Raw genomic sequence first — 27,997 nt, 5'->3', positions numbered from 1 at the left:
TCAGTCTTTTTAAATGGTATAAGCCTGCCACTTCACTGATATAGCAAATATATCACGCATATTCAGTTAGACTAGACTAGTTTTGGTAAAATTTATGCATTTGCGAATTAAGATGGTATCATTTGGTGGTTTAATAGCCAGATGGCAGCTGCTGCCCTAAATTTGTCTTTAATTTGTGATGAACATATTTTGCTAATCTTGTGGAATATGTCTCATCATTGTTACACATACAATACTCCTAAAGATCTTCTTTCAGGGGTATAAAAATACCGATCTTGCCTGGGGATGGAGTATTTCCTGTGTATTAAAATAACAGTACCAAATGTGTCTTCACTGTAACCATAGCAATGTCTGTCTTTATATTAAAGCATCCTTTCTACCAGCATAGATATTTTACAGTGCAAAAACCAGGGTCACAAACAGCAGTGGCACCGGCAGGGCAGGAACATGTACTATTGTAATACCAGTCAGGAAGCTCTTTTTGTATCATAAGGTCTGAAAAATAAAACTGATGACGCTCCACTTTCTGAAATGCCGGTGGAAATCTGTACAGAACAGAGCCAAGGAAAAATTGTGCATATTGATTCACAGTAGGTAGCCAGTTTCCTTCTGAATCAGCTACATCTTAATAGCAGAGATACTGTGATAGCCCTGAATGATTGATATTACAGTGGGAGCCTGACCATAAAATTTCAGTAAGGATACAAGTATTTTTTCAGAACATAGAGCTGCCACTTGGTATAAATTCTAGTGTGGGTGAATATTTTCTGTCTCCTTTCTCCCTGCAGTTCCAAAGACAGTGTGACTCTTCATGTGTGCTATCCCAGGGTACTGCACTTCCACTACTCTATTTTTAGCAGAACCAAAAAAAAAAACCCCAAATGACTCACTGTTTCATAAATGCTTTGAAATCCATTGAGCTGGGCGTTATTTGTGTCTGATTTCACCAAATATGGGGATGGCTTTTGTCTAGTTCAGCTGAAAATTTTTAATTTTAGGCCGTTTGGAGGGCAGCTCCAGCTGCAATGCTAGCATCCCACATGTTCATGAAAGTTGCTAGTTAACGTCAACGAAATAGCAACACCCAGTTTTCAGGAACAAGGCGTCACGTGATATTTACTTAAGAATTTACAATGGGAAGCATACAACTTTCACACAGCTGTACGTTATCCTCATACTGAACAAACAAGTTCAAAGTGAGACATGAGCCATACAAGAGCTAAGACTAAACTCCGGCCAAAACACGTGCCCACACGGACCGCAGGTCTGTAACCCCTCACCGAAAACCCTGCTACTACTTCACAGCTCGCAGGACCGACACAGAGCCGTTCTATCTGTCCCCGCACCAGCAGCAGGACAAAAACGCAGCCTACAAACGCCTGAGCACATGCTGAACTCGGCACCGCGCCGCCGCCACGGCCTCTCCTCACGGCGCTGCCGCCGTCCCTCACGGCTTCCCGCCGTGCCCGTGCCCGTGCCCGTGCCCGTGCCCGGGGAAGGCGCCGGGACGCGCTGCAGGCCCCGTCCCGCCTCCATCTGGTGGGAGCTGTGCGGTTGCTCTTTCGTTTCGTCTTCCCTCTCGAACCTTACAGCCGGAAACAAAACTAAACCCGTCATCCTGCCTCGCCCCCCCAGCCCCGCTGGCCGGTACCGCCCCGCCTCCGCCCTGCTCCAAATGCCGGACCTGGCTGCTGTGGAGACCTCCCTGACTGGGTGCGTTGTACCTTCCCCACCTCCTCTCCCTCGCACTTCCTTTCCCACCCTGCGCTTTCAGCACAGGCGGCCGAAGGCCCCGCGCTCCGGGATCGGGTCTCTGTTCCCGGGGAGGAGGCGTCCTGCGGAGCCGGAGCGTCCGGCGCAAGCGGGGCCTGAGCTCGGCCTCGGTCTGTAGCGAGAACCGAAACCGTGTGATTTAGAATTTCGTACTTAGAAAGATGACTGGAAATCTGCATAAACCACGTTCAGTAGTTGGGGATTTTTCGTTTGGTTTTGGGATTTTTGTTTTGTTTTTGGTTTAGGGGTTTTTGGGGGGTTTGGGGGTTTGGGTTTTTTTGGTTGGGGTTTTTTTGGGGGAGGGGGAGGTTTTGTTTTGTTTTGTTTTTTCTGTTTGTTTGGGGGTTTTTTTTGTTGTTGTTTTTTGTTTTTTAATTAGGAGGACTGGGATGTTAAAACAAATTAGCATGATCATACTAGTCTACAATCGGGAGATTACTATTCAAACGTAGCAGGGAATGCGATGGTTCCCGCGGGAATTCCCTGTTTTTCCTGAGTATGTTGCACAATTAGAGGGCGTCGGACGGTGAGGAAATAGGGAAATTTGAAAGCGGTGGAACATGCTCTGCAACTTTGAAAAATGCCAGATGGCCTTGGCTGCTAGTGCAGTCGTTACACCACCTCCACCTCTTCAAACAATGCGGAGCGGACGAAGCACAAAGCAGCCAGGTCATCGTCTGTTCTCTCCTTCCGGCACGGGGTCTTCCGCACGAGTTCGTCTTGTGAAAGAAAGACCATTGCTTTCATATCCTGGTTTTGTTACTGCAAAGATGACTGTGAGAGGCTCAAGATACAAAATGCCAGCAAGGAGTTAACTTGAGCCTTGTGCATCGTTGTGTGAAATTTTAGTATGTTATTTCCTGCTCCTTTGCATGGATGTTTAAAAAAAAAATGAAAAACCCTAATTAGACACGTGGATGAACACCAAAATTATTGAGGCAGTTTTATCTCTGATGACTGTGAGGTTTTTTATTTTGTCTTTGAAGATAACCTGATTTTTCTCTCCTCTGTTGAAAATTTACATTCAATAAATCATCTTGTTGCAGAGCCCAGATAATCAAAAGCTAGGCTGCTGGGTTTATGTTGTGATTAGTTTTTTTCCTTTAACTTTTACGCCTGTGATTACTGTATCTGTGATGTTAAAAAAGTGGTCGTCAGATGGAAGAGTGGAGCATGATGCCCTTTATCTTTTATGGTGGAGTGGATCTGGCTAAGATGTACAGACACGGAATGTATCAGGCTTGCCCGGCCCTGTGACATTCCTGCTATCCAAATACCGGCACGCGGCTTTGGGATGCAGAGTTACAAACTGTTTCACTTTATGCTAAAAAATCACTTCCCCTCTTACTCATTCCCCATGCAGTACCCAATGTGCACTGCTGGTTTTCCTTTTGGTTAGAGAATCATTCCTGGTTCGCTGCAGTCATACAGAAGACCCTTGGTCATTTTCTTTGGTTTTCCCACGCCCATAAAATTAGGAAGTAGCCCCCCCCCGCCCAGTGATTTGAGATCCTGGTATTTGTCCGACAGAGAATGAGTTGATGTAATCACTGGAAAATCCTGGATGGAAACCAGTGTGTACTGGATCTGGATCAGGGATTTGGCAATGGTCAGATGCCAGTTTTCTAGTGTCCTTGTGAACAGATTTCAATGCAGGTAAGATAATTAAAACACTGAAAATATAATCAGTATTTTTTTATAATAAGCATATGGTGTACCATATATAAAGCAAATTCACAAAAGAAGATGATTCATATGTGTGTTTTAAAGGCAGATTATTTTTAAATTAACATATAAATAGTAATTTTGCATGTCTGAAATTCCAACTCGGTAGGAAAATCCTCCCTAACACCCCCCACCCACTTCCCCTGCTCTATTTTCTTAACTAGTTTTAAAAGATTAACTGGAGCAGTCAAAAAAGTTTTTCTGGTATTTCCAAAAATGACCAAAGGTTGTTAAATTCCTGTTTCACTTTAGAGTTAAACTATGACTTCAAGTTATTTTGAAAATCCCAGCTCAGTGTACCGGAGAGATACTTTTATATGAAGGTACTTTGTGCTTCCCCCTTTTTGACTGCATTATGTGATGAAAACAGTGTCATTCTGTAGAATTCTCACAAGTGTTCTATGCTAGATTGAAAATAAGTTAGCAATAAATATGCTTTTCTTCTGATAGAAAACTTTCCAAACACATTACAGTGCATGAGGGGTTCCTCTGTTTTAGATTAATTTATCTCACCTTCTTAATTATGGACACAATATGTGACATTTTTGATTGTGACTTCCAGGATGTGTAACAGAAGGATGAAAATGCTGTAAAACAATCTTATTCAGGTGTTAGAACCTTTTGGTATATTAGGTTTTGAAGCTGAATTGGCGTTTGCTTTCCAGTATGGTGTAAATAAAACTCTGCAGTATAGTGATCAAACTCTGTGGAAGGACTAAGATTTGTCTTTATGTTTGCTCATCTGCCATTTCTCTGTGTATGCAGGGGAAGTCAGTGGAGGTTAGATAGAATTTCCATAGTTGGTGGCAGTGGAAATTGAACACGGCACCCTACTGATTTTGTTAATCACAAGGCTAGGGGTTTTTCCGAGGTTTAAATTTTTATTCCAGTTTTCAGTACTATGGTACATGAATGTTTAGTGAAGAAAAAGGTGGTCTGGGGCTTATCTCTACCTTCAGAATTAACCAATTTGGAAATTTAAAGTTGGAGTATTTTCTTTGAGTGGCTTTTCAATCTTTTTGAGCGTGGAGGGGGTGTGTGGAAAATCCTTTTAACCCCACACTGGAATCACTTTAAATGATGTTAATAATTAGAAAATCCACACAGTCCTGAATTTGCAGATAATTAGTGTTTTAAAAATGACATGTTATATTGTTGCTGGGAAAAGGGCAGAGCTTTAGGAAATACTTAATCTACCACTCATCAGCCCGCTGGTGGCTTTTGTTTCACTTCCTATGGAACATACAGATGATTTACTATAAAAAGAATTTGCATGTCTTTCTGATTAGTGTGACCTTCTAAATACTTTTAATTTTGTAATGAACAACTGGGAGAGTCCCTTGTGTGTAGTGTACTGTTAGGGGAAAGCGAAATACTTCAGTTAGGAGAGTTAACCGTGAACTTGTGCAGCAGCTCACTGATTTATTGCCTTTTAGTTCTCTCCCACAGAGCTGCCCTTGTAAAAATGCCCCTCGTTAAGAATGAACACAAGAGAAGTGCTGTGGGAGACACATGCTTCATGTCATGTCGGTTTCCAGTTTCAAAACCAGAAGGCTGGCAGTTTTAAAGGAATTAAAGTGATGACCAGGTGCCAAGTGCCAGCTTTCCTTATTCATCAGATTCAAGAAGAATTGGATAAAGAAGAAGAAGAGATGATGGTTTTCCTGTGCCGAGACCTTGCTCCTGATTTGGCCACTGCTGATCTCAAAGAGATCTTGATGGCTTTGAATGAGAGAGAGAAACTGACTCCTGTTGGCTTGTCTGAGCTGTTGTACAGAGTTAAGAGGTTTGACTTGCTGAGGAGGATCCTGAACACCGAGAAAGAGGCAGTGGAAGCTTACCTTGACAGGAGTCTCAGACTTATCCCTGATTACAGGTAATATATTTATTTCAGATTTCAAAGCTACACTATCTTCTTCAAAATGAGTGGATTGCTTCTTTCCTTTGTTGGGGGGGGAGGCAGTATGGGTGAGGGGTTTTCTTGGGGTTTTTTTTAATACTTCACAGATTCAGAGAATATTTATTGAAAGTAGAAGAAAAGCAGAAAAGGATGTTATACCTAGAGTTATAGTTAAAAGAATATGTCAAGTTTAGTCCCTGAATTAAACTTTAGTAGTGTCTTACTAGTCATGGCATTAGAAGCATTTAAGGAGCTTGTGTGTTTGTGAATAAAACCAGTGATGTTTGTACAGTTCTAGATTAGCAGCCAAAAATTACACTTTAAAGGAATATTATTGGTTAGAGATACTTTCTTTTACGGTTTGCTTTGGGCACATAGCCATGTGGTACAGCTTTTCTCAAGGGACCTCTCTCTTCCTTGTTTTACTCTATTAGTTTTGAGAGGCTTAAACTAAGAAATTACAGTTATTTTCTTTGAGACACTTCAGAAAGAAATTCATATACTCATAAGTATATTATGAGTATATTATACTCATAAGTATATTATGAGTATATTATACTCATAACTATATTAAATTCTCACTAAAATAAAAACCCTGTAACTAATAGGTTAAAAAGTTAAGGATGTGTTCTGTTGTCTCATTCTCTCACTTAATCTCTATTAAACATTAAGGAAATTTCTGTTTTCCTAACTGTGGCCGTTTCACTGTCAGTCTGAAAACCACAGGTGCTGCTTAGCAAGAGTAGGTATTTTATAGTTGGATCTTGAAACAGGGTAGGTTTTTTACCTGTTTATTAGTTAGAAAGAGTAGATTAAGCCTGGAATATGGGGAGGAGTTGAGTAGTTGGGAAAGGGAGGAATCTTACTGCAAGCTAATCCTTTATAAATATCTCAACTTTATTTCAGGGTACTAATGGTAGAGATAAATGAAAATCTGGAAAAAGACGAAGTGGATTCTCTTGGTTTTCTACTTAGAGATTATTCCCCTCGTATGAAAATGGCAAAAGATAAGGTATGTTTTCCTGCTGGCATTCCCCCCTGGAGCAAAGAGACATTAAAGGGAAAAAATAAGGAGTTAGCAAAGGAAAGGAGACAGTACTACAAGGAGTATTAAGGCAGGAGTGCACAAACATCAGGAGGCAGACAAGGAGTTGTGGCTTCTATTTTATTTTGTTGATTTTTAATGCAAGGAAAGAAGTATGGAAAACTAGTACAAAAGTAAGAGGGACCTTGTTATGGTGTATGAATTGAATGAACTTCATGGGCAGAAGGTATTTTACAGAAGTCTTTCTTCAGTATTTCTGACCTGAAAGTTCATGTAAGAATGATCTCAAACCAATAACATTTGAACTGTATCTTGAATTACAAGGTCACTTTTTGTTTGCGCTCTGCTTCACTTAAAAAAGAACAGATATAATGTAATTACATCTTTATACTTTTGCATTCTGAATATATGTATTAAGTCCTCTGAGAAAGCAGAAATTCAGTAGAGAGGATTCAGAAACTTTGACCACTGTGCAGAGAAGAATGAAGATTTCTGTCTTCTTCCTTTGAGATATTTTTTTTCCTTTTCTATCTTCAGTCCAAGGAGAGAGGCCCTGAAAATTTCCTAAAGCTCTTCTTGCCTCATGCTTTGTGGCATGTGAGGTGGCATTCCCCGTGGCTGGCTTTGTAGCAAAAACAAAAAGCAAAACTGTTTCCTCAAAAATTAAAGGTTGATTTTTAAGAATATCACTTTGTAGTTTCTATTACCCCTGTGATAATATCAAGGAGTCATATGTCTCTCAGGTAACTTTATTAGAATGTGTAACATCTCTAATTGTTTATATAGCCTTTATGACTTCTCCATGGTATTTTCTGGGTTGCTTTGTTACTTCTGGTGGAGAAAAAAATTACTGATGTATTTGGGTTCCTGTTACTATTCTAGAGTTTTCTAGCTCTTATCATTGACCTGGAGAAGCTAAATTTGGTGGCTCCTAATCAACTGGATTTGATAGAAAACTGTTTTCGAAGTATTCACAGGATGGACTTGATTAGGAAGATTCAGAAGTACAAACATGAAGGTAAGATGCTCTTTTTGCACTGGTTACTCTTGATAGCAACAGTCAGATGTGCTGACTTACAAATAAGGGCATTCTTCGTAGATCTAAGTTTTTAAAACAGTTGAACTATCATGGCGTGTTTGTGTTTCTGTTAAATTTGCAGCTTCAGTATGCTCCGTTCATTCTCAGCCAGTATATGTAAATGCTCATCAGGCCTCTCTCCCTAATCTCAGTCTGATTGATCCTCCTTATCATTCAGGGGTAAGTAGACAAGAAATGAAACAAATCCTTTATTTCTAAATATTGCCAGACTTGAAAAGGAGATCATTTTTTCAGAGCCTGAGGAAGGAGAGATGGCTAGTGACTAAAATAGTGCTTGGTTTGTTTCTGTTATTCCTGTTATTTGCTGAGTTTAGGGTCTGATTTAAATCTTCTGACTGAGAAAGATGCCCTTTAAAAGACTTGTGTGAATTTTTTCCTGTTAGTTGAACATATAAAGTCTGTATCCTGAAAGGTTTTTTGTACTACACTGTGGAGTGAAAAGTTTTGCTTTGACTGTTCCTTGCAAAACATATTCTTCTTTTTTGTACCTCTGGACCCTTCAGAGAAAGTAACTTTTAATTTTTGAAGCTGAAAATTATAGCTTTTTTAAGAAGAGTTTTTCAGGGGTTTTTTTTGTGGTTTGTTTTAAACTCAGTTTAAGAAGATATCTCAGCATCTGAATAGTCATTAAATCCTATTGCATGCAGTATTCTTTATATTTGGGTTAGCTCTGATACTGACCTATTACCTTACAGTATGACCCTTCTGAAAGTCTTTAACCTTGCTAAATTTGATGAGATTAGTTGTCATATGTTTGATAAACATGCAGCTCCCTGCTGCTGTAAGGAAACAAAGTTCACATCTTCAGAGGCTTTTCTTTGCTGTTCATGACAAGCCAGTGATTTTTTTTTTTGAGGAGGAACAACAGTTGGGTGTTCATTTTATTTGTCTGTGCTCTGGGTAGGTTTTTTTTAATCTGTTACATTGTAATTTTATTTAGCTCATAGAAGTGAATCTAAATTATCCTTTTATTGAGAAAGAAATACTACTGTGTTTTGTTTTGGAACACGTTTATTAGTTCTTGAAGGAGAATAGTAAAATTATGCCTTTCTCTTAATTTCAGATTCGGAATGAGAACACGAGAAGATTACAAAATGGATCATTTCATACTCTGGGTAAGAGCATTTTATCTAAGTTCTGATAATCTAAAAGAGCCAAATGATGAATTTCACTACATCAAAAAGACTGCTGTTTGCTAGCTGTGTTCATGGCTAATTCTGTTCATAACATCAGGCGCAGAGAGTATTTGATACCTCTCAGAACTGAGCCTGGCCTAACTGTTTGGTCTTGTATTTGCTTTGCTTGTGCTGCCACGTCTTAAAACATTCTTAAAAGCTGTAAGCTTCCACTGTCAAAACTTCTTAACAGAAGTTTTACTTTATTAGTAAAACCATGGATAAGATTGACTAGCCAGCTCTGGAGGCCTGTGTAGTGCAGTTCTGCCCACTGGCTCTGGAGCAGGACTTTTTGTGTCAGGTCAGCACTGAACTCCCCACCAGGCCAACCAGGAAGTTGTGCATTGAACACCAGGTTCTTTCCATGTGTGTTGTGTTTTCTCTGGGAACCCCAAATACCTTACAAATATGGTGATTTTTAAAATTAGTTGGCTGAATTATTTCAGTGTAAAAGAGATTCATTGTTTCTTCTAGTCCCAAGCAATGTGGAATGAAATCCAGATAACATTTTAGAGGTGAATAATTTAGACCTTTTTAAACTTCAGCATACATAGGAACTAAGAGGTCCTGACGGGTGAGAACTTCGCTGAAGTAGATACATTCTTCTTTATAACTGATCTGGGGACAACAAAAATATCACTGGTACTTACATTCTGAGATTACTTCTGTATGTTTTAACTGCAGCAGAACCAGTTCACATGTCCATTCAGGAGTCAGGATCAGTGCCACATAAGGTATGTGCTTATGTATATGCATGTAAATAAATATTGCCTCTATGAGTGTTTACCTTAGTTTTCCTTGTGTTTCATTTTGAGATTTCCTTGAGTTGTGTGCAGATAGAACAGTGGGTATATCCTCAGCCATAAATAGGTTCTGTGAATTGTTTTTGCAGAATATATTTTAAATATAAAATATTTGCTGCTACTCTGGAAGCAGCAGTGTGCAAAATGCATGTATATACGATGTGCACACCGAACTTGTACATTCATTAGTGGAGGCCTAGTTAAAATCTGTTGGAGTTCAGAGCTCTTGCCCCGTGTGTTAGAAGTCACAAAGCTTCTTTGCGTGCAGTAAGTTTTGTTCTTGATTCCCTCCTCACCTCTTGCTCTCCAGGCAAAAGACAGACATGCTTTGGGTATTAATGATAATTAATAATAGGAATGGCTGCTATTTTCACTGGTTCTCCTGTAGGAGCCAACCTGTAGCAAACTGATTTGCTTCAATCAATTCTCTTCAGAGGGGAGAGGACTCGTGATAGAGTCATTATGGATTATTTAGGAGTAAGGAGGTTGTTCCACTAAAAAGGAAGTAAATTTCTGATGAGCAGTGCTTGCTTGCACACCTGAAGAACACAAAAGTTCTCTACATTTATTGTGTTGGCAGTATGAAGCTTGAACAGTTTTAGTCTCTGTTTAAGAATCTTTATGGTAGTGAGACTGCCTAACACAAGGACATGAAAACGAAGCATTAGTATTAGAAACAGAAGGAAAAGAATCATTAATCCCTTTCTCCTGATCTTTTATTGTGTAGCTAAGACACATTACAACCCAGTAGGAAGATTTCTGCTAGCTACTTGATGGAAAGCAACAGAATGTTATTTAAAAATCTGACATAAAATTTGAGAAAATAACATGGTCTAAAAGTTGAGAAAGTGTTTGTTAACTTAGTAATTGTCCTTTCACATTTTTCAGATGTCTGATGACTCTTACAGAATGCGAAGCCAACCTTTAGGAATGTGCCTGATAATAGATTGTATTGGCAATGACACTGGTAAGTCTCTGGAATTTGAAGTCCTTTAACTCATTAATCTCGGATAATTAGAACAATTTCTTATAAAGAATATAATGTACATTTACCAGCCAGATTAGGGTAGTGTTGTCCCAGACATTTAATCTACCAATTCTTTAGCAACTCTTTCTAAAGCAAAGAGCTGGAAGGGCCAACATCAGGTTAAAGCCAACTGTCCTAATTACTGGAGACAATGGTTGGGTTTTTGTTGCAGAATCTCTGAATGAAAGAACTTGGATGAGCATAGACTAAATTTTGGGAGGGACAAAAAGGATGTTCAGCAACTAACAGAAAAATTAGGCTACAGCAGTGACACAGTGATACAGCAGATTATTGGTAGAGATGGTAGTGTTTCCCATCAGTTGACAAAACCAAAACCAAAGCTGTTTGGTTTTGAAGTGGATTTGAAGTGCAATCATATTGGACACAAGAGATTTTGAATAGCCATGAGATCCTTTATTAATAATGCACCTGGGCTTCTGTCCTGTCTTGCACAGTTTAGCCGAAAGCGTCACCACAGCGAAACTGAAGGTATCACAGCAGCTGTCAGTGTGGTCACTGTCATGGTTGAAATGTGGGGGTTTCCTGATTGCCTTTGTAGAATCCTAGAATTAGACCTTTGCACAGTCAAAAACACCCCTCACTCTCTAATCACTGTGACACGTGAGGCTGAAAATAAAAATGAAGAGAGTATTTGCAGTCAGTTCGGTAATAGGCTGGGAGATGTAGGGAAAGGAGAGGCTTTCCTGACCTGTCTTTTGGTTTTCTCTAATGAAATGGTCCAGCAGATGAACTAACTTAGAATTGCTGATGTAGTTGAGGGGCAGTGGTTGTGGAGCTCACACACAGAAATTCTGTCTCAGATGTTTAAAGTCACCAGTGCATTGTCAGCATTTAAAACACGATAGAAGGCAAGACTTGCACTGAAATACATCATGGTGCTAGCGAGATTCAGAGGAGACAGGGCGTTGCTTAAAGGAGTTTGCTAGAAAGGCAGAGTAGTTGTGCCACACTATCCTGAAGTCTGAGTACACTGAAGAAAAAGAAGAGGGCAGGGAAAACATCAGAAATTGTATCTGTGGCATCCATTAGAATCTGTAGCTGTCACAAGATTTAATCTCAGGAAGGTGAACCAGTAATAGATACTACAGGATCAAGAAATTTACAACACTTCATAATGCCCAGTGTAAACAGCATGATTTTATCAAATGCTGATAAAATTCAAACTGAAATGCACCTTCCTGTTTGGTAAATAGCCACTTTTGACTTTTCCATTTGTAAATCAGTTTTAATCCTTAAATTGTAAACAATGAGGGGAGAAAAGACTAGTGTTTTATGTAGGATGGAGATGCTGAAAAGTCAGTGGAGGTTTGCTGGGAGATGGCTAGTGTTGAAGAAATAGGTAGTTTCTGATCTCAGGCTGCAGCATGTAGTGCTGGGGCATGTCTTGCCTTAAAGTATCCAAGGCTTACCACATGTAATTTCTGATTAATTGTTAACTAAGGTGTCAGCTCTACGTTTTTGAGGTTTTCTTTTTAAACTGACAGTTAGTGTGTGTGGGAACTAAGGTGATAACCAGGTTTTGTATTTGCATGTGTATGTGTTTGTGCCAGTGAGATCAGGACATTAGAGGAAAAGCATTCTCACTGCTGTAATTCTCATTTTGGACATGTACTGCTACCCCCTGACTGATGGAGAGCTTCATCAAGTGTGTAACTGCAAGACTGTGGTCATACTGAATAGTCTGAATTTTGAGAGCATGTTTTATTGCATAAAGTAAGGGACCTTTATCTTCCTGTTCTCAAATTAAAAATGTCTGGACAGTTTTTGAATTATTTTACAAAATTTAATCAATCCAGCAGAACTGGAATGAAACTGTAGTTCTTTTTCATCCCTTCACTATAGTGTAGAGTTTGTATCTACCCTTTATTTTGCTGAGGAAAGTTATGAGTTCTGTTTCCTGTGTTCACTATGGGCTTTTTGGGGAGAACAGCGTGGTAGTACAGCTGCTTTGCTGCCATTACCTGTGAAATAGCCCCTGCTAACTAGGACTTTTTAAACTGCTGAAGTCAAAGACAGCTATGTGTAAGCTTCCTATGTGTGTAAGGCATTTTACATAAACATGGCACTTGATAATTCTTTTCCTGCCAGAAGCTGTGGATGGGCAATGTATGTGTGCTTTATACTGAAGGTACAATGTTACAGCTATAAGTCCTGGTAGCTTGTGGTTCTCTGAACACTTAATACCTGTGATTTTAACCACCATTTATCTGATTTCAATCTCATATTAAGAACATGCAAAGTAGTTATTCAGATCTTAACACATTTTCTTGCAGCACAGGTTAACACAAATACAATAAGAGTTAAGTCTTGGGGTTTGGCTACCTACTGTTTTAATTTCTAACTCAGTTGAAAGAGTTCATTATTCGGCTTTCTTTTTTACCTGAAAATGCCATTCTGTCCCAGTTAAGACTCCAGTGTCCATTCTTCACCTGGAGCTCATCACTTAAAATTTTAGGAAGCAAAAATGACTGCAGCAGGTTCATTTTTGACTGATGAAAGAGAACCTCTGTGTTTCTTACTCAGTTCTGCATATCTCTAATAACCATTCAGAATAATTCTGACAAATTAAAAGGTGAAACAGACTTCCTATGCTGTCCGGATCACTCTGTATCATTTCAAGTGTGTTTTTTCTTGCCTTAGATTTTAAATCTTAGGAACATGGAATACTGGCTCTAAAGGAAAACATGTAAGTGTCTGTGGAATGTGAAACAAGTAACAGTGTCTCTGCTGTCATGAAACATGTAACTCACAGGACAGACGGCATGCATATAGCACTATAAGTATGTAATGCACTGTGATCAACATCAAGTACTCCTGAGGTTTTAATTGTGTGATAAAACAAACTACTTAGTTTCAATAGCAAAACACTTAATTCAATATAGTTGAGATTGAGCCTTAGTGTGCTTTAGTTTAATTAGATCTTGCTTCTTTCAGATGTGTTGGAAGAGACCTTCAGAGGCTTAGGCTACGACGTTCATTGTCACAAATACTTAAATATGAACTCCATGAATCAAACATTGCTTGAAGTTGCAAGGTGGCAGAAGCACAGAAATTGTGACAGCTTCGTTTGCATATTGGTCAGCCGTGGAAACTCTCAGAGCATCTTCTGTACAGACCACACCTTCTCTGGATTCCCTTTGGAACAAATAAAGAAATACTTTACAGCAGACACATGTCCTGGACTCCTAGGAAAACCGAAGCTTTTTTTTGTTCAGAGCTATGTTGTGCCAGAAAATGAGCAAGAATGTACCAGTCTGTTGGAAATCGATGGGAATGGTGAGAATAGCAGTGCTAAAGTCACTATCCCCCATGCAGCAGACATCTTTTGGAGTCATTGCAAGGTGGATGTGTCTACACTAGAACAGTCCCCAACTTCATCCTCATATTATCTGCGTTGTCTGGCTGAACTGCTCCGTAATCCTAATAAAAGGTAAATTAAACTAAGAGGAAAGAAATAACCCTTTTTCTATGATAGCTTACTGTCATGGAGAATGAGAAACCTTAAATTTCCTCCCATCTGGTCCTGAAATGTATTTTCTTGCAGTGTCATAGGCTAAAAGACAAGTATCCTCACACAATTACATAGAAAGGTAGCCTAAACTAGGAGTGAAGTTTCTGATTGTGAAGAGTAAAATTAAAGTGTGTTATGGCATTGGGGTTTGCAGAGAGGGAGGAACCTGTCCTGGATAAGGTACATCAGCGCTTTATACTGGATTGGAAATCTTCCTTCTCCAGGATAAACTGGCTTCTGTTAAATTGAGGATTGCCATGTACCATTAAGAAGAGCTGTGCTTGCATATATAAACAGTCAGTGCTTAAGTTCAGGAGAAAGGCAGTAGAGAGGGAAGGATTTTCTACTTTCTCTAAATTTAATTAACCCTTTGCTTACAGAGCCAGCTGATTGCCAATATGTAATCTTGAATTTAAACTCCAAAAACTTTTGTCTATTTAAAGAGATCAAAAGGAATCTGCACAAAAATCCGATACATTTGGATATATAACTTACCAACAAAGGTTTTATTTATACAGCTGAACTACCAGAGAACTAACAACCGTTACTCAAGGTAGTTGCAGAGCTAACATTCAGTACCTTTTTACAAATCCTAAAACCTTGTCATGAAATCACAGATCATCATGTCAGCATAATTAATATCACAGCAATGATTTGAGTCATAAGAGTTTGTCTCAAAAGGCGTGTACAGCCTTGTGTTTTAGAGGTCTTGCCTCTGCAGTAAAGACTGAAATAGCAAACTTTCTCCATGGTGAGCCTGAAGTTATCTTCTCTCTTGTGAATTCTTAAATGGTCTCTTACTTCATTCTCTAATGGAACGCTTTTGCTTTTGTTGCTGCAGGAAACTCTGTGTATTGTCTATTCATATGGAATTGAACAAAAAAGTTTATGATTGGAATACGACTGCTGACCCAAGCCAGCAATACTCACTGCTGCTCCAGCACACGCTGAGGAAGAAACTTTGTTTTCCCACTTAACTGCTCTTCGAAAGTACATATCTGAAAGAGCTAACAAGAAGCATTTGCTATCATGCAGTTTAATGCATACTTTTACGTCGTGCATTGTTATTTCATATAACATATCTAAAGTGCTTCCAAACACAGGATTTTACAAGCATTTTAGTGTGCTAAGACACTAGATTTTATGTTTTATATTTTAATATAATAATCTCTGAAAGCTTGGATGAGAATGGTAGCTATTGTATAGCAGTGCAACATATCTTGCTAAGTATAATGGGTAAACAGACGACTAAAGTTGGAAAGACATCTGAACTGTGCAGCTGTTGGGTTTTCCAAGAAAAAAACAGAAGTGTTGTTATTGTTACATGTTTCATTGGTGGTTTTTAACATACCACCTAGCATACTTAAACAAATACAAGCCAGCCCAAGCCACTGAAACGCACAGATTACTTTTCCCTGCACCTTATAGTGGCAAATGTCTCAGGAAAGCTTTCCTACCCAGTAATGCCAGACCTTTGCTAGCAAGTTCTGGCTTGCAAGCTTCAGCAAACAGAAGGAAAAGAGACGCAGTCTTTTCAATAGTCCGGATTCCATCTGTTTGCATTAGAGATTGCATCTTTAGAACTGTCCACAGCACACAGGGGTCCTGTGTTAATAAATGAGACAGTTTGCCATGCTTTGGCCTAAGTATGTTTTCTGCTGATGAGAAACATATTTCTCAAAAATGAGTCTACATGTGACAGAACATTACAGTAATCTGCCACACAGTTTAGAAAATGTGGTATTTTGGAAGATGTCTCATGCAAGCTGAAATATGGTTCATATTCGTTGCACCAGGCATAGTTGTAAAAAGATACTTTAAAATATTTGAACTTAAATGTAGTAGGTAGTAGCCGTGGGTGTTTAAGACTGGATTATGTTAAACACCCCACCCTCACTGCTTTTGCTTTATGAAAAAAAATGCCTCTATTAATTCATTTTTTTCCAAAGTGCTCTTGTTCTTATGAAAAAAGTAAAGAGAAAATTGTCCTAAACAGAAATTTTTTTCTCCAATGTAGCTGTTGTTTAACATGAAAATTTTAGTTAACCTACTTGTATAACAGTGTAACCTGGATGGGTTATATTGAAGTTTACTGTCACTGAACTTAGTGAAAATAAAGTAGGCCACTTGTAAATATTTAATTTTTACATCTAATATAGTTCCTATAAAATTCAAGGCCCTGGTGTGCCTTTCTTGGTTTCTGGTTAAGTTTTTTAATGGAAAAAGAGAATGATACAAAATGACAGATATGGAATCTTAGAAGTTACTTCCTGTGGTGGCTGGTAAATGAATGAATGGTGAAACAAATGTTTCCTGTGGTTGTAGAGACAAGATGTCATTTCAAGTTATATATATATATATATCTAAGTAATGTTAATGAAAATTATCGTCTTCACAGAGTAACTTCACTTTCCCATTTCCCTTATTAGCTTTTGCATTTGATAAGCACTTCTGCTACTCTACAGACAACCAAAAGCAGGGAGAATGGAACCAAGAGAAGTCAGATGAGGAAAAGAAATGTGGAAATTTTAAGCAGGACCAAGAAGGGGGTGGTAGGGAGCATGAAGAGAACAAGTGGGGGAAAGACGATTTGGAGGAGAAATACAGTATCAATACTGGAAGAAGAAAACAGGAAAAAGGAAGTGAGAATAATAGTGGCCATCCTTGCAGACTCTAATGATGTGGTGAGTTGGTTGATGTTTTGTGGATTGGTTGGTTGGGGGGTTTTGAGTGATGCTAAATGCAATTATTTACTTAAAATATTAGCAGGGGAATATATTCTGCTTTTACATTTTGGCAACAGTTTGGTTTGGGGGTTAAGAAGTATATATATTCTTTGCCTTACTGCAAGACACAGTAAGTAAAGTCCATGTCCCTTTCAAGAAGAAATGATGCAGACATGCTGGTTTGAACACTAGAGGTAATGAACCCTTTCAGTGGAAAAGGAAGGGACTCTCTTTGTGTATGGTTGCTTGGCTGGAAGTGGTTATAACCCTCTAGAGAGTTGTGGGGAGAGGCATGTATTGTGCAGCATTTGTGGGTGTCAGATACTGATTTTTTACAGATCCTCAGTAGATTCTTAAACCGTAGCCATACACATGATCTGTAATCATACATCTAAGCAGTATTTATTGTCTTGACACCTCTTTTGAGAGTGGTATTCAGGTAGGCTATTCCCTGTGCCTGCTGCATAGTGAGTATTTATGCAGGACTTTTGTGAAGGCAGTTGTCTGTCACTTGTCCCATAGCTTACAGAATCATAGACTGCAGAATATGCTGACTTAGAAGGGATCCATCAGGATCAAGTCCAACTCCTGGCACTGCACAGGACACCCCAAGAATCCCACCATGTGCCTGAGAGTGTTGTCCAAAAGCTTCTTGAGCTCTGTCAGGGTTGGTGCTGTGACCATTTCCCTGGGGAGCCTGTTCCAGTGCCCAGCCACCCTCTGGATGAAGAACCTCTTCCTAAAATCTATCCTAACCCTCCCTTGACACAGTTTCATTTCTCAAGTTCTGTCAGTGGTCACCAGAGAAAAACGGTTGATACCTCTGTGATACCTTGAGTTTTAGCGTTCGTATTTTCCAGATTCTGTACTGCATTACTATATAACTCTGTACTTCACAGAAAGTGTTAGCAAGTCCTCTTCACAGCTTAGTTAGACAAAACAATCCTTTCCCAATCGGAGAACCAAAGACATCGTTACAGCTTCAGGCCCAAAACTATAAATAACAGTGAATTGAGGAGAGCAGACTGGGAGCATGGGACTTGATAACCTGAAGCTGTAATTGGACAATTAACCCCAATGTGTAAATGGACCAAAACTTACGAAAGTGTGAGAACATGTGACCCATCATCCATCTTGGGTGTAGCCTCGGGCAGGCTCTTGTACTGCCCAAAGTGTATCCTTTGAAGGACTTTTTAATAAATACCTACTTTATTCCTTCAACACTGTCTAGCCTCTGTTCCAGGTAGCCTCTCAGGGCATCACCTGCCCCTCTGCTTCCCCTCGTGAGGATGTTGAAGTCTGCAATGAGGTCTCCTCTCAGTCTCCTCCAGGCTGAACAAACCAAGTGACCTCAGCCCCTCCTCACAAGGGCCTCCCCTCCAAAACCCTCAGCAGGTTCCTGTGTCCCTCCATACAAGTGATGGGGACTGTCTCTTGCTGTAGTGCACATGTAAAATTTGAGTCTAGAAATGGATGGAGAGTGTGGACTGCATCAAGTTGTCGCTGTATTGCAGATAGTGAAATGATTTCAGATTAAATGATCCTTTAGCCAGAAGAAAAGGGGGGAGAGAATTTTGGATCCATCATGAGTTTAGGGTGTTAGCACAGGAACATAAAGAGTGACACACTAGTAAATTTTCATTGTCTTGGACTGCCAAAATGTTTAGTTTTCAGAACTCACTATTAAAGGAGATAAAACAAGTCATGCTACTTCTGCATTGTCAGAGCTTGGAATAAGGCTGTCAGAGTCACTGCTCTGGCACTTAATTACAGTTTTTGTTTCTGATATCTGGAAAAAAACTTTCTTATAGTTCTGTATGTGCTCTATATATGGAAGAGGGAAAAGGGAATTGGCAGAATAGGTGGCTTGGAAGGTGTACTCATGAGGCAAGAGACTCAGTGGTGTTTTGTACCAGACTTGCATGGTTTTTCTCAGCCACCTACACTGATGTGGCTGAGCCATAAATTGAGTTGACTTTGCACTGGTATATTTCTGTATTACAGTGGTTGCCAACTCATTATCCAAAAAATAAGTTATATTCAAGAGGAAGTTACTGTGCACTTATAGGTGGAGCATGTTGTATGGCTGATCTCCCCTTTCAACTCTGCATAAGTAACTGTGGTTGCTATTACAGATATCTCAGTTAGAGAAGCTTTTTGTGGGAGTTTCTGAGAATTCTTCTCTGTTCTCCAGAATTTTAAGTTTCTGACATGCAGAACAGTGTTGCTGAGAAGAGGCTGCTATTTGTGTGGATGATCTATGTTCCATTTAAATTAAATCTCCTGTACTGAATTATTTGACAGCTTTTCTGTGGCTGGTTTAAAGAATGTCTATTTTTCAGCTTCTGTACTAGAAACAATAAGACACTATAAATCGGATACAAGTGCTGGGTTTCAAGGTGATACTCTGAATAAAATTTCAATATGAAGTCAGACTGATTGTCCTTGTCTCCCTCTAGACCGTAGAACAACTCTGAAATTCTTGGTCTGTTTATCCTGCAGACCTCTATAACTCATTAGATTTGGCTGTGAAGTTTACAGCTCTATAAAAATTAGCTGACTTAATAAAGGACAGCAAGCCTTATCGTTTCAGCAGGTAACTTGGCTGCTCTTGGTGTGTTGGACAACTTTTGGCATGAGCAAGGAGACTCTTCCCGTCCTGTCTCCATTGGCCCGAAGTTGTGGGGGGATGCAGGTGACCCCGGAGATGCTGAAGGCCCCGAGGAGCCCGCACTGAGGTCTGCTCCCCTTCTTCCTCCTCCTCCCGTTAGTGACACAGACCCGCATACAAACGGTATTGCAGTCCTCTCCCACAAACGCTGCCCTTCAAGCTTCCTTCCAGCGAGGAAACAAAAATTAAAATAATGTGCCTAAAACGTTTGAGGCCTTTTTGCGATATAGCCTGCTTTAAAATGGCTCGGCAGCAAAAGCGAGGTGAATTCCGGGTCACGTCTTGCACTTCGTACCCGAGGCGCTGCCTGAAGCTTTTTCCCGGTCCCTGGCAGCGTTCCCGAGCTCACGGGCCCCGCGGCCGAGGGTGGGCGGGCTCCGGCCGGGGCTTGCCCGGCGGGGCAGGGCGGTGCCGCCGCTCTCGGTGAAAGCCCTCGCCGGCTCTGGCAGCCCAGTCCCGCTCGCCGGGACGTGCCCGGCTCCTTCCCGCCTGATCTCCCATTCCGCCCGCTGCTGACGCCGCCCCCTTTGCCGCCTGTCCCGGGAGGGCACCGAGCGCCTCGCCCGCCCGCGGCAAGCTGCTCAAGGGACCGCGAAAGGAGCCGCGATCCCGGCAGGGGGATCGGGACTGAATTCGTGTAAGAGGTACCAGAACGCGGGGCTGAAAGGGAGAGGGAACGAAGGAAGGCTCCATCTCCCGAGCCCGGAGCCTAACTCCCGCTCGCTTTTGGTGCGGCTGCTGCCGCCCGCCCGCCGCCCGCCGGGATCCTCCTCTCGCACGTGGGCCTCGGGCCGAGCTTCCGGCAGCTGCGGGCGCGCCGCGGCTGTGCATCACACTGAAACCCCTGGGGAAGTGCTCCAGTCGGTAAAACTTTAAAGAAAAAGAAAAGGTAATTTTACAATCCTTATCCTGCCCGTTCCATACGATTTTCCTTCTCTGAGGCGATATCTGAAGGTGTACATCAGAGATGCGGATTCCTTACTTTTCTGTGTCGATGCCCCGCTCGGTCCGGCTGTGGGTGTGCGGGTGAGCCGCGCCAAGCCCGGGCAGCGAGCGGATCCTGCGCTGACTGTGCTCCCTCATGTAGAAACCTTCGCTTCCAGCTGTTCGAAACGAAAGATTGAAGACCTCCCAGCCAGAAGGCACTGAAGCACCTTCTTACCTATTTAACCTTCCAGGGGCAGAATAGAACTGCCTAGGCGACATGGAAGAAGTTGGTGTAGTGGAAGGTTGATTAGACTCTATTAAACCTCAGTAAGAGTGAGGTGCTCGTGCAGAGACTGTCTAGACTGAGCGTTGAGTATTATTACATTTTAACTGCCATTTACTTGTAAGGGAGGCTAATGAAGGGGTTTCTATGCCACATGTCAAATACAGCCTGGAAGCAAGGTACAGCTGGGAGTGGATGGATATTCCCCAGCTAAAGTTTGGGTGTCAGCCTTGTAACAGAGGAACACCTCCCTGCTACAGCCAGAGAACAACGACTTGGACTGCAGATCGAGGAATATGCATGAACCACTGTGCTGTCTCCATTAATAGTTATAAGAAGTTACTGCAGGGACTCCTCCCAGATACAATGGAGAGAAGCAAAGATCTGAACGTGGAAGATGTTTAAAAGGAAAAATTCAGACCTTGTGGTCATCTAGCAAAGTTTTTGCTCAGAGCAGGCCTAACTTCATTTATAGACTGGGTTGTTCAGAGCTTCTGCCGAATCTGGTCTTTTTTGTAGTCTTGGTTTAGAGAAGGAAGTATATGTCAATTTTATTTTAAACCTTTATTTATTAAAAAGTAATTCAGGGCTTCCAAGCAGTCATTGGGTAAAGTTTTAGTAGAATGATTGCTGTATTGAAGATTCAAGTGTTACTAGTGTTTGTTTTCTGCTTTTATGCAGAGAGACTGTTGGTTCCAGCAACATGGAGAATGATGTCAGCTTGAAATTCCACCAGCAGCTTTTGCTTATTAGTGAAAATCTGGTGACTGAAGATGTAGTAGCTATAAAATTTCTCTGTATGGACTTCCTCCACCTCAGTAAACTAGAAGCTGTGAAGTCAGCAGCAGATATCTTCAAGCTTCTTATGGCTCAAGAATATCTGAGTGCAGAAGACACTTTCCTATTAGCTGAACTCTTATACAGAATTAAATGCCACTCCTTGCTCGAGAAACTCGGTTACACCAAGGAGAAAGTACAAGAATGTCTGCATGAGAAGGGGAGAGTATCTCCATACAGGTAAGCTTGCATTGGAATTCTCTTCCCTCCATTACTGCTGTCTATGCCATACTGTTTTCCTTTCCACTTTAAAATTCTTAGACTGGTTTTTATATCATCTTCTGTTTCGCTTTTAACTCACTGCATCTGTGTTACAGGCAGATGCTGTATGAATTGTCAGAGAACATCACCGATGACATGTTGAAGAAAATCGCATTCCTCCTGCAAAACCGCCTTCCAAAGTGCTGGATAATTACTGTATGTGAGAGTGAGCCAAATGTGTAGATGGTGGGCAGGGAAGAAGGAAGGCAGGAAACAGGAGCAGAAGTGTGAGAAGTGTTTGGCAGAATAGAGCGTAATATGGAACTGGGCTGGTTGTACTCATAGGGATAGCAAGAAGGAAAATGCTGATAGGCACGAGTAGAATTTGGTCCCTTGTGCCAAGGTCAGTCACTGACAGTTCAATGTCTAGCATCAGATTATAAAAAAGTGACAAATCTTTGCCCTGCTTGAGCCATATGCCAGGGAGATTGATGTCCCTGTGTCATTGTTACTGTTTCACAGCAATGAAGCCTTCTTGAAGCCACGAGTCATTAACATGGTTTGGGTGAATCTGTTTAAACAAGACCGTACCAAATAGAACCACAACCAGTGGCTTTCCATGAAGCAACATTTCTCCTTTAACTGCGGTATAAAATTGACTGGTCCTTGTTGGTAGAGAGCAAAGCAGATAATAATGTGATTGTTTGAGGCAGGGCTGAGAGGCGAGTTTTGATTCCTAAGGAACAATAATTATATTTTACTCTCTCCTTTTGGCTGTCAGTCTGCTTTGGATTTGCTGAGTTTATTGGAAAAGCAGGGCCTTTTAACTGAAGACAATGTGCAGGTACTGGAGTATGTCTTTAAGATCGTTTCACCTGATCTCCTGGAGACAATAGACAACTACAAAAAGGCAAAAGGTGAGAAATTCGTAGTCTAGGAGTAGGTTTGCTAAAATGCAGGAAGCACTAGATAGGTCTGGGCAACTGAACTTAAGGTCATATGTGTGTATGGCTGAAACAGGAGCTAGAGTGGCATAAATTTGGCGTAACAATTCCTAGCTGAATCCCTGAAATACACGGATGTGCTGGAATATCTGAGGCCACACACAGCAGCCCAGCGCATACAGAACAGGCTGGGAAACTGAAAATCTACATAGAGTTGTGTCCCACTTCTCCATTTCCTCACAGTATTGAGATGATCACGACTGTCCTGTAAAAGGCATTTTGTGAGCTGTGAATGTGCATTACATAAAGGCGGTTGCCTGCTAATAGGCTGGCAAGACAAACTGTGAGTGCATGTGTGTCTGGTACATGGGCTATGAGCATACAGATGATTTCTGGTTTTATATTTTAAAAACCGAGATTCATCAGTGATTCAGCAGGAAAAAAAAAAAAATTAAAAAAGGGCAACTTCAGTCGTAAGAATGCAGATTCTTCTTAAATACAGGTAATTTCTAAGCTGATTTCCAGATGAAAAATTCATTTGAATGTCCTGGATAGAATCTATCCTTGTACCATGGGTATGTTTATTTTGCAATATCAATACAAATAGAAGCTTTGCCTTTGTCACAAAAATAAATATAATAAAAATAACCAGAAAACATTCAGAATAGATCCATTGAACATGACCTTGCTATCTTGTATGGAGGAGTTATTCCTTTCAGTGAAACAGTATTTCAAATACAAAAAGTGATGTATTGTAGCTAAACTCCTTTCTGTTGCATCCACAAAATTGGATTTATCTTCATAAATATCTATGCTGGGTTTTTTTCTAGATAACAAGGCAGCAAATTTTACACAAGGCTTCCCTGAACTAAATCTGGAGCTGCGTGGGGAATTCAGCAATGTAGGAAAAGGATCCAAGGTTTGAGACAATATCTTAAATCCTTTTTGAATACCTGGGGGTGTGAGGTTTTCATCCTCTCTCAAATGATATTTATCATGCAAAGATTTGTGTGATATCTCTGTGTCTTGTAAAGTTTCTTAACTTGGCTGATAAATTGAAATGTTTCAAAGATTATTTTAACCTCGGAGGCCAAAAATTTCACAGTATTGAAAGGTGTGTTGTAGGCAAAATGGGCATAATACCTCTGAAGTTATTCACGCATCAGTACGTGTGCTTATCTTCCTGATAAAGGCAAAACATTTTGCATTTGTGTAAGTTGTGTGTTTTGGAGATGGCAGTAGAATGTGCAAGACGCAGAGATAAATGGAGCTTCGCAGCTCTCACTTTTTGAATCTGGCTTAGAAAAGGCCTCAGGGCACCTTGAAATTAGAATCATAATCATAAGGGGTAGCATGCAAAGCCCTTGTTAGAAGGATTAAAAGGAGGCAAGGGTTTTTAGTAAGCTGTTGCAGAGGTCTTGATACATGAGAAAAGATCTCTTTTGTGAGAACCCTTCTTAGAGGCCTTAGGTGCACTCTTCAACCACAGCAGTGTAACCACTGAATTCTCCCTCTGGCCTTCCCTTTGCCATGACCAGAGATATTGAAGGAGCAAGTCACTCCATTTGTTTATAGCTATTTAATTTCTTCAAGTTCTTTGCCGTAACATCTTTTCATCACCTAATGTTCAGGCTGCTGCAAAGCTTTTGAAGGAACTTAGAGTACTGCCTTCATTTTGTCCTAAAATGCACAAAAGGAGGTGTGTATTGCTCTCTAGTGAGCAGGAAGGGACTCCAGTGGATGGAGTCCTTTCATTTCAACCCAAGATTGGACTTAAACACACAGTACTCAAAGTTTTGGTACTTTTCAGCTTTAAAAATGTTACTTTTTAATCGCGGGAGGTAATTTTAAATCTTAACCAAAAACCCTGCAGTGTGGTAGGTTTATGCACTTCTGAGATTCCTGTTCTGCTTGCATCCTTTTCCAGTAGATCAGTATGAATCACCTCCTCAAGGTATTCAATACTGTTCTCAAAAACACCCAGCTCAGATGTCTAACATCCTATAGTTTCACTGTGATCCCTCTGCCGTGAAGCTAAAATACTCTTTTGACACTGGAAACAGTTGGGGTCCTCTGTCCCCATCACCAACTCAGATTGCAGAGTTTGGCTGCTGAGTCCTGCCTTTGGCATACAGATCAGAACCCAGATGCTAAACCCTTCTTCTGCAGTTTGATGGGATGGTGACAGTGTGCTTGGAGTCTCACTGATGCTTTTTCGCACAAGGAGGCACCATTGAGTTCCAGATGTTCAAAAACACCTTAGGTGCCTTTAACTCCTGGATGCCAATTTTGAGACTTGTTAAGGAAATATTACTAAGTTGAATAAATTAATTAAAATTGTTAGCTTTTTTCTTCTCCTTTCTACAGACTCTTTCAAGCTACAAAATGGATGGGCCACACAGAGGATTTTGTCTCATTATTAATAATGTTAACTTCATTAGTTCTCAGAGGAAGGGTTCTTGCAAAGATGCTGGTAAGTTACCGAAGTGAGATTTTTGGAGGATTAGTCTCTCTGGTTCCCCAGGTAAGTGCCCTATATTTTATTGTCTATGGTTAGTTAATTATTGTAAAAGAGTAAAATGTTTGATATGTGTTAAATTATGTCATTTGTGTATCCTGGGGGAGGAGAGGTTAAAGGATGAGTAACCACAGGGGTTTTCAGTTGAATAATTTTTTATTCTTGAATAATTTTAAGAAACACTTTTTTCTTATCCTTTATCTACAGCTATAGTAAAGAACTAAAACGAAACTAAATTAAATTATCATTCTATCATAATATAATGTAAAATTCCATAATCAAGCAACTCTGCATACTTCTTATTTTGTCCTGTTTTCTCTATTTATCTCATGAACTGAACTCTTAATAGTCAAAACTGCAACTGGAAAATAATGATGTGAGGAAGGTTTTGAAAGAACTTATCTGAAACTGGAGAAGGGCAGATTTTTTGTATTTTCAAGTATCATTTGCATGGCCACTTACAATGGCGATGTATGCACTGTTTTCTGAAGCTTGTCTAGAAAAATCCAGGAACTCTGTGTTTGAGCTGTTGCCACCTTTTTTTATTCCAGTTAACCTTTAGCTGGTACTAGTATGAGGATGAATCTGCAGAAGTGTCAGGGTGTAAGGTCTTTCCCTCTCCCAGATTAGCTTGCATGGTGACTTCATAAAATGTTTTTCTCTTGCCTCAAATTTTCCTTTTATCTTTCACTTATTTACAGAGCAACTGGAGAAAGTATTCACGTGGCTTGGTCTGGATGTGAGGACTTACACAGATCTGACGTCTGAGGGGATTACAGAACTCATGCAAACTTGGCAGCACATGCCAGATCACAAAGACAGGAACTGTTTTATATGTTGCATTCTATCTCATGGAGCGTCAGGAGCGATCTACGGGACAGATTACAAGCTTGTGTCCATCCGCGTGCTTATGACCCACTTCACTGCCAAACAATGTCCCCAGCTGGCTGGAAAACCCAAACTCTTCTTTATCCAGGCGTGCCAGGGTGACAGTACACAGCGTGCTGTCTATGTTGATACTGATGGACCGACTCCTGACCCGTCTTCCATGCAAGAGAGAGTTTCCCTTTCTGAAAGTATTCCCGAAGAGGCTGATTTCCTCCTGGGCATGGCCACAGTTGATGGATGTGTCTCTTTCCGGCACACTGAAGAGGGTACTTGGTATATTCAGGCTCTCTGCAGCAAGCTACAGTTGTTGGTACCGAGGTAAACACTCGGCTTAGCGCTCTGATTAAATTTTTCTTCTCTGAAGGTAGTTCATCTAGAAACACCCACCCATGTTCTAAGGGGGATGGAATTTGTTAAAGTGAAGATTTTACACTGATAAATTTGCGTTAACTCTGCTAGTACCATACATGTAATCTGTAGAATGTGAAGTTTATTGTGAAAAAACACTCAAAACCTCACATGTATAATCTTTAAGACAGCACACTTTCTTGAATGATAGGTAAAAATATTTTATTCCACTATTTCGCTTTATTGGTTGAATTAAGCAAGACAGAGCAAGAAATGGTCTTTTGTTTTTAATATGACTCAAATGAAGACAAAAGAGAAATTTGGAGAAAAGTGTATGTTTTCTTTTTTGTGTTTTAAATGTTCATACTCTATCTTCTAGGTGATATGGGAGATGTTAAGTGGATTGCCATCTGTTCACTAATAACTAATTTCTTTTTTTTTTTTTTTCTCTCCTTCTGGGTGTAGGGGTGAAGATATTTTGTCAATTCTTACGCAAGTTAATGAAGATGTGGCCAGACGTGTTGACCCTTCAGGGAGAAAGAAGCAAATGCCCCAACCAGCATATACCTTAAGAAGAAAATTTATATTCCCAATACCTACGGCCCCTCCTCCTTCAGTGCAACATCTAGGCTTTTAAAATGCATCATTTTATCGATCTCATTTAGATGCACTTCATCACACTACATGTATTAAGACAGCCAAAACCTTGAGGATTTGTTAGCTTCGCGGCAAGGAGACACAGCTAAAACAATCCATGTGCCAGCTATTTACATCATCTATATATTCAGAGTTATCAGTGCTGGAAGAACCATGCTACTGTCATGTTAAATCTTTTTGTACCTGCACAGGCTGCAGATACAAAAGGTTTTTCCTGGCAGCATAGGGATTGCATGTAAGCTTTCATATTTAAACCAGGATTGTTAATGGTCTGGTTTAGACTCATCGTGTTTTATTTTGCAGGCTAACCATTTTAAATCCTGTTTCTAAATTCAGTAGCTATCTTCATAGAGACAAAAAAGTGGCAATGAAGAGATAAAACCTTAAATAGTAAGTGGAAAAGGATTTCTTCAATCTCTAATGAAAATTACATTTAACTTAATAAAGAACGAGTTACCAACTGAAATCAGCAATTTGTTCCACACTGCACATTGATACCCTCAAATGGCTTTATGTACAATGAAGTTTTCCAAAACTGAGTAAAACCAAAATACTGCTTATTATTCCCTCTGTGAAACCCTCTGAACTGTTATTTCCCCATCACTTCTGAGGAAATTTAGGACAGAAGATTTGCATGCTATGAAATACAGCAGTCTGATAAACTTGGTTAAGCATTAGATTTTTTAATTATCATTTGTTGGTTTAGGATCTAAAATGGAGCCAATTTAAGAAGGCTCCTATGGACTAAGCTGCTGACAGAATTTTGTGAGTTAACTGAAATAATGCCATGTTTTTTTCATTATGAACACTTATGTCTGTCAGTGTCTTTTCTCTTTGGTACTGCATTAAATTTGTGCTTTTTAAGAGCTTGGTGAGATAAAAATATTGTATTGGGGTACGGATTTGTCCTTGTTTTTG

At 40.2% G+C, this 27,997-nt stretch overlaps 2 protein-coding genes across 8 annotated transcripts; both read left to right on the top strand.

Annotated features, from left to right (window-relative positions):
- The first annotated feature begins 1,534 nt into the window (after window positions 1-1,534).
- CFLAR (CASP8 and FADD like apoptosis regulator) lies at window positions 1,535-19,238 on the top strand. Of its 6 annotated transcripts, none has more exons than XM_040069387.2 (11): window positions 1,535-1,713; window positions 4,935-5,374; window positions 6,305-6,410; window positions 7,326-7,461; window positions 7,604-7,701; window positions 8,606-8,657; window positions 9,402-9,451; window positions 10,409-10,487; window positions 13,503-13,998; window positions 14,921-15,069; window positions 16,509-19,238. In XM_040069387.2, exons 2-10 carry the CDS (start codon window positions 4,980-4,982, stop codon window positions 15,054-15,056), a joined length of 1,548 nt encoding a protein of 515 aa, XP_039925321.1. In that variant the 5' UTR covers window positions 1,535-1,713; window positions 4,935-4,979; the 3' UTR covers window positions 15,057-15,069; window positions 16,509-19,238. The 6 variants fall into 6 exon arrangements, with proteins under 6 accessions (XP_039925321.1, XP_039925318.1, XP_039925316.1 ...); XM_040069384.2 differs by adding an exon at window positions 3,304-3,429 and having other exon boundaries at window positions 14,921-19,238; XM_040069382.2 differs by having other exon boundaries at window positions 14,921-19,238.
- Window positions 16,625-27,924, top strand: LOC120754974 (caspase-10-like). Of its 2 annotated transcripts, none has more exons than XM_040069390.1 (8): window positions 16,625-16,763; window positions 21,368-21,703; window positions 21,841-21,940; window positions 22,506-22,641; window positions 23,499-23,587; window positions 25,036-25,141; window positions 25,888-26,392; window positions 26,888-27,924. In XM_040069390.1, exons 2-8 carry the CDS (start codon window positions 21,390-21,392, stop codon window positions 27,057-27,059), a joined length of 1,422 nt encoding a protein of 473 aa, XP_039925324.1. In that variant the 5' UTR covers window positions 16,625-16,763; window positions 21,368-21,389; the 3' UTR covers window positions 27,060-27,924. The 2 variants fall into 2 exon arrangements, with proteins under 2 accessions (XP_039925324.1, XP_039925325.1); XM_040069391.1 differs by lacking the exon at window positions 16,625-16,763 and adding an exon at window positions 20,089-20,365.
- The last annotated feature ends 73 nt before the right edge of the window (window positions 27,925-27,997 follow it).

The sequence above is a fragment of the Hirundo rustica genome, chromosome 7, assembly GCF_015227805.2.
Source record: "Hirundo rustica isolate bHirRus1 chromosome 7, bHirRus1.pri.v3, whole genome shotgun sequence".
NCBI classification, from domain to species: domain Eukaryota; kingdom Metazoa; phylum Chordata; class Aves; order Passeriformes; family Hirundinidae; genus Hirundo; species Hirundo rustica.
This window is presented reverse-complemented; position numbering and strand designations above follow the sequence as displayed.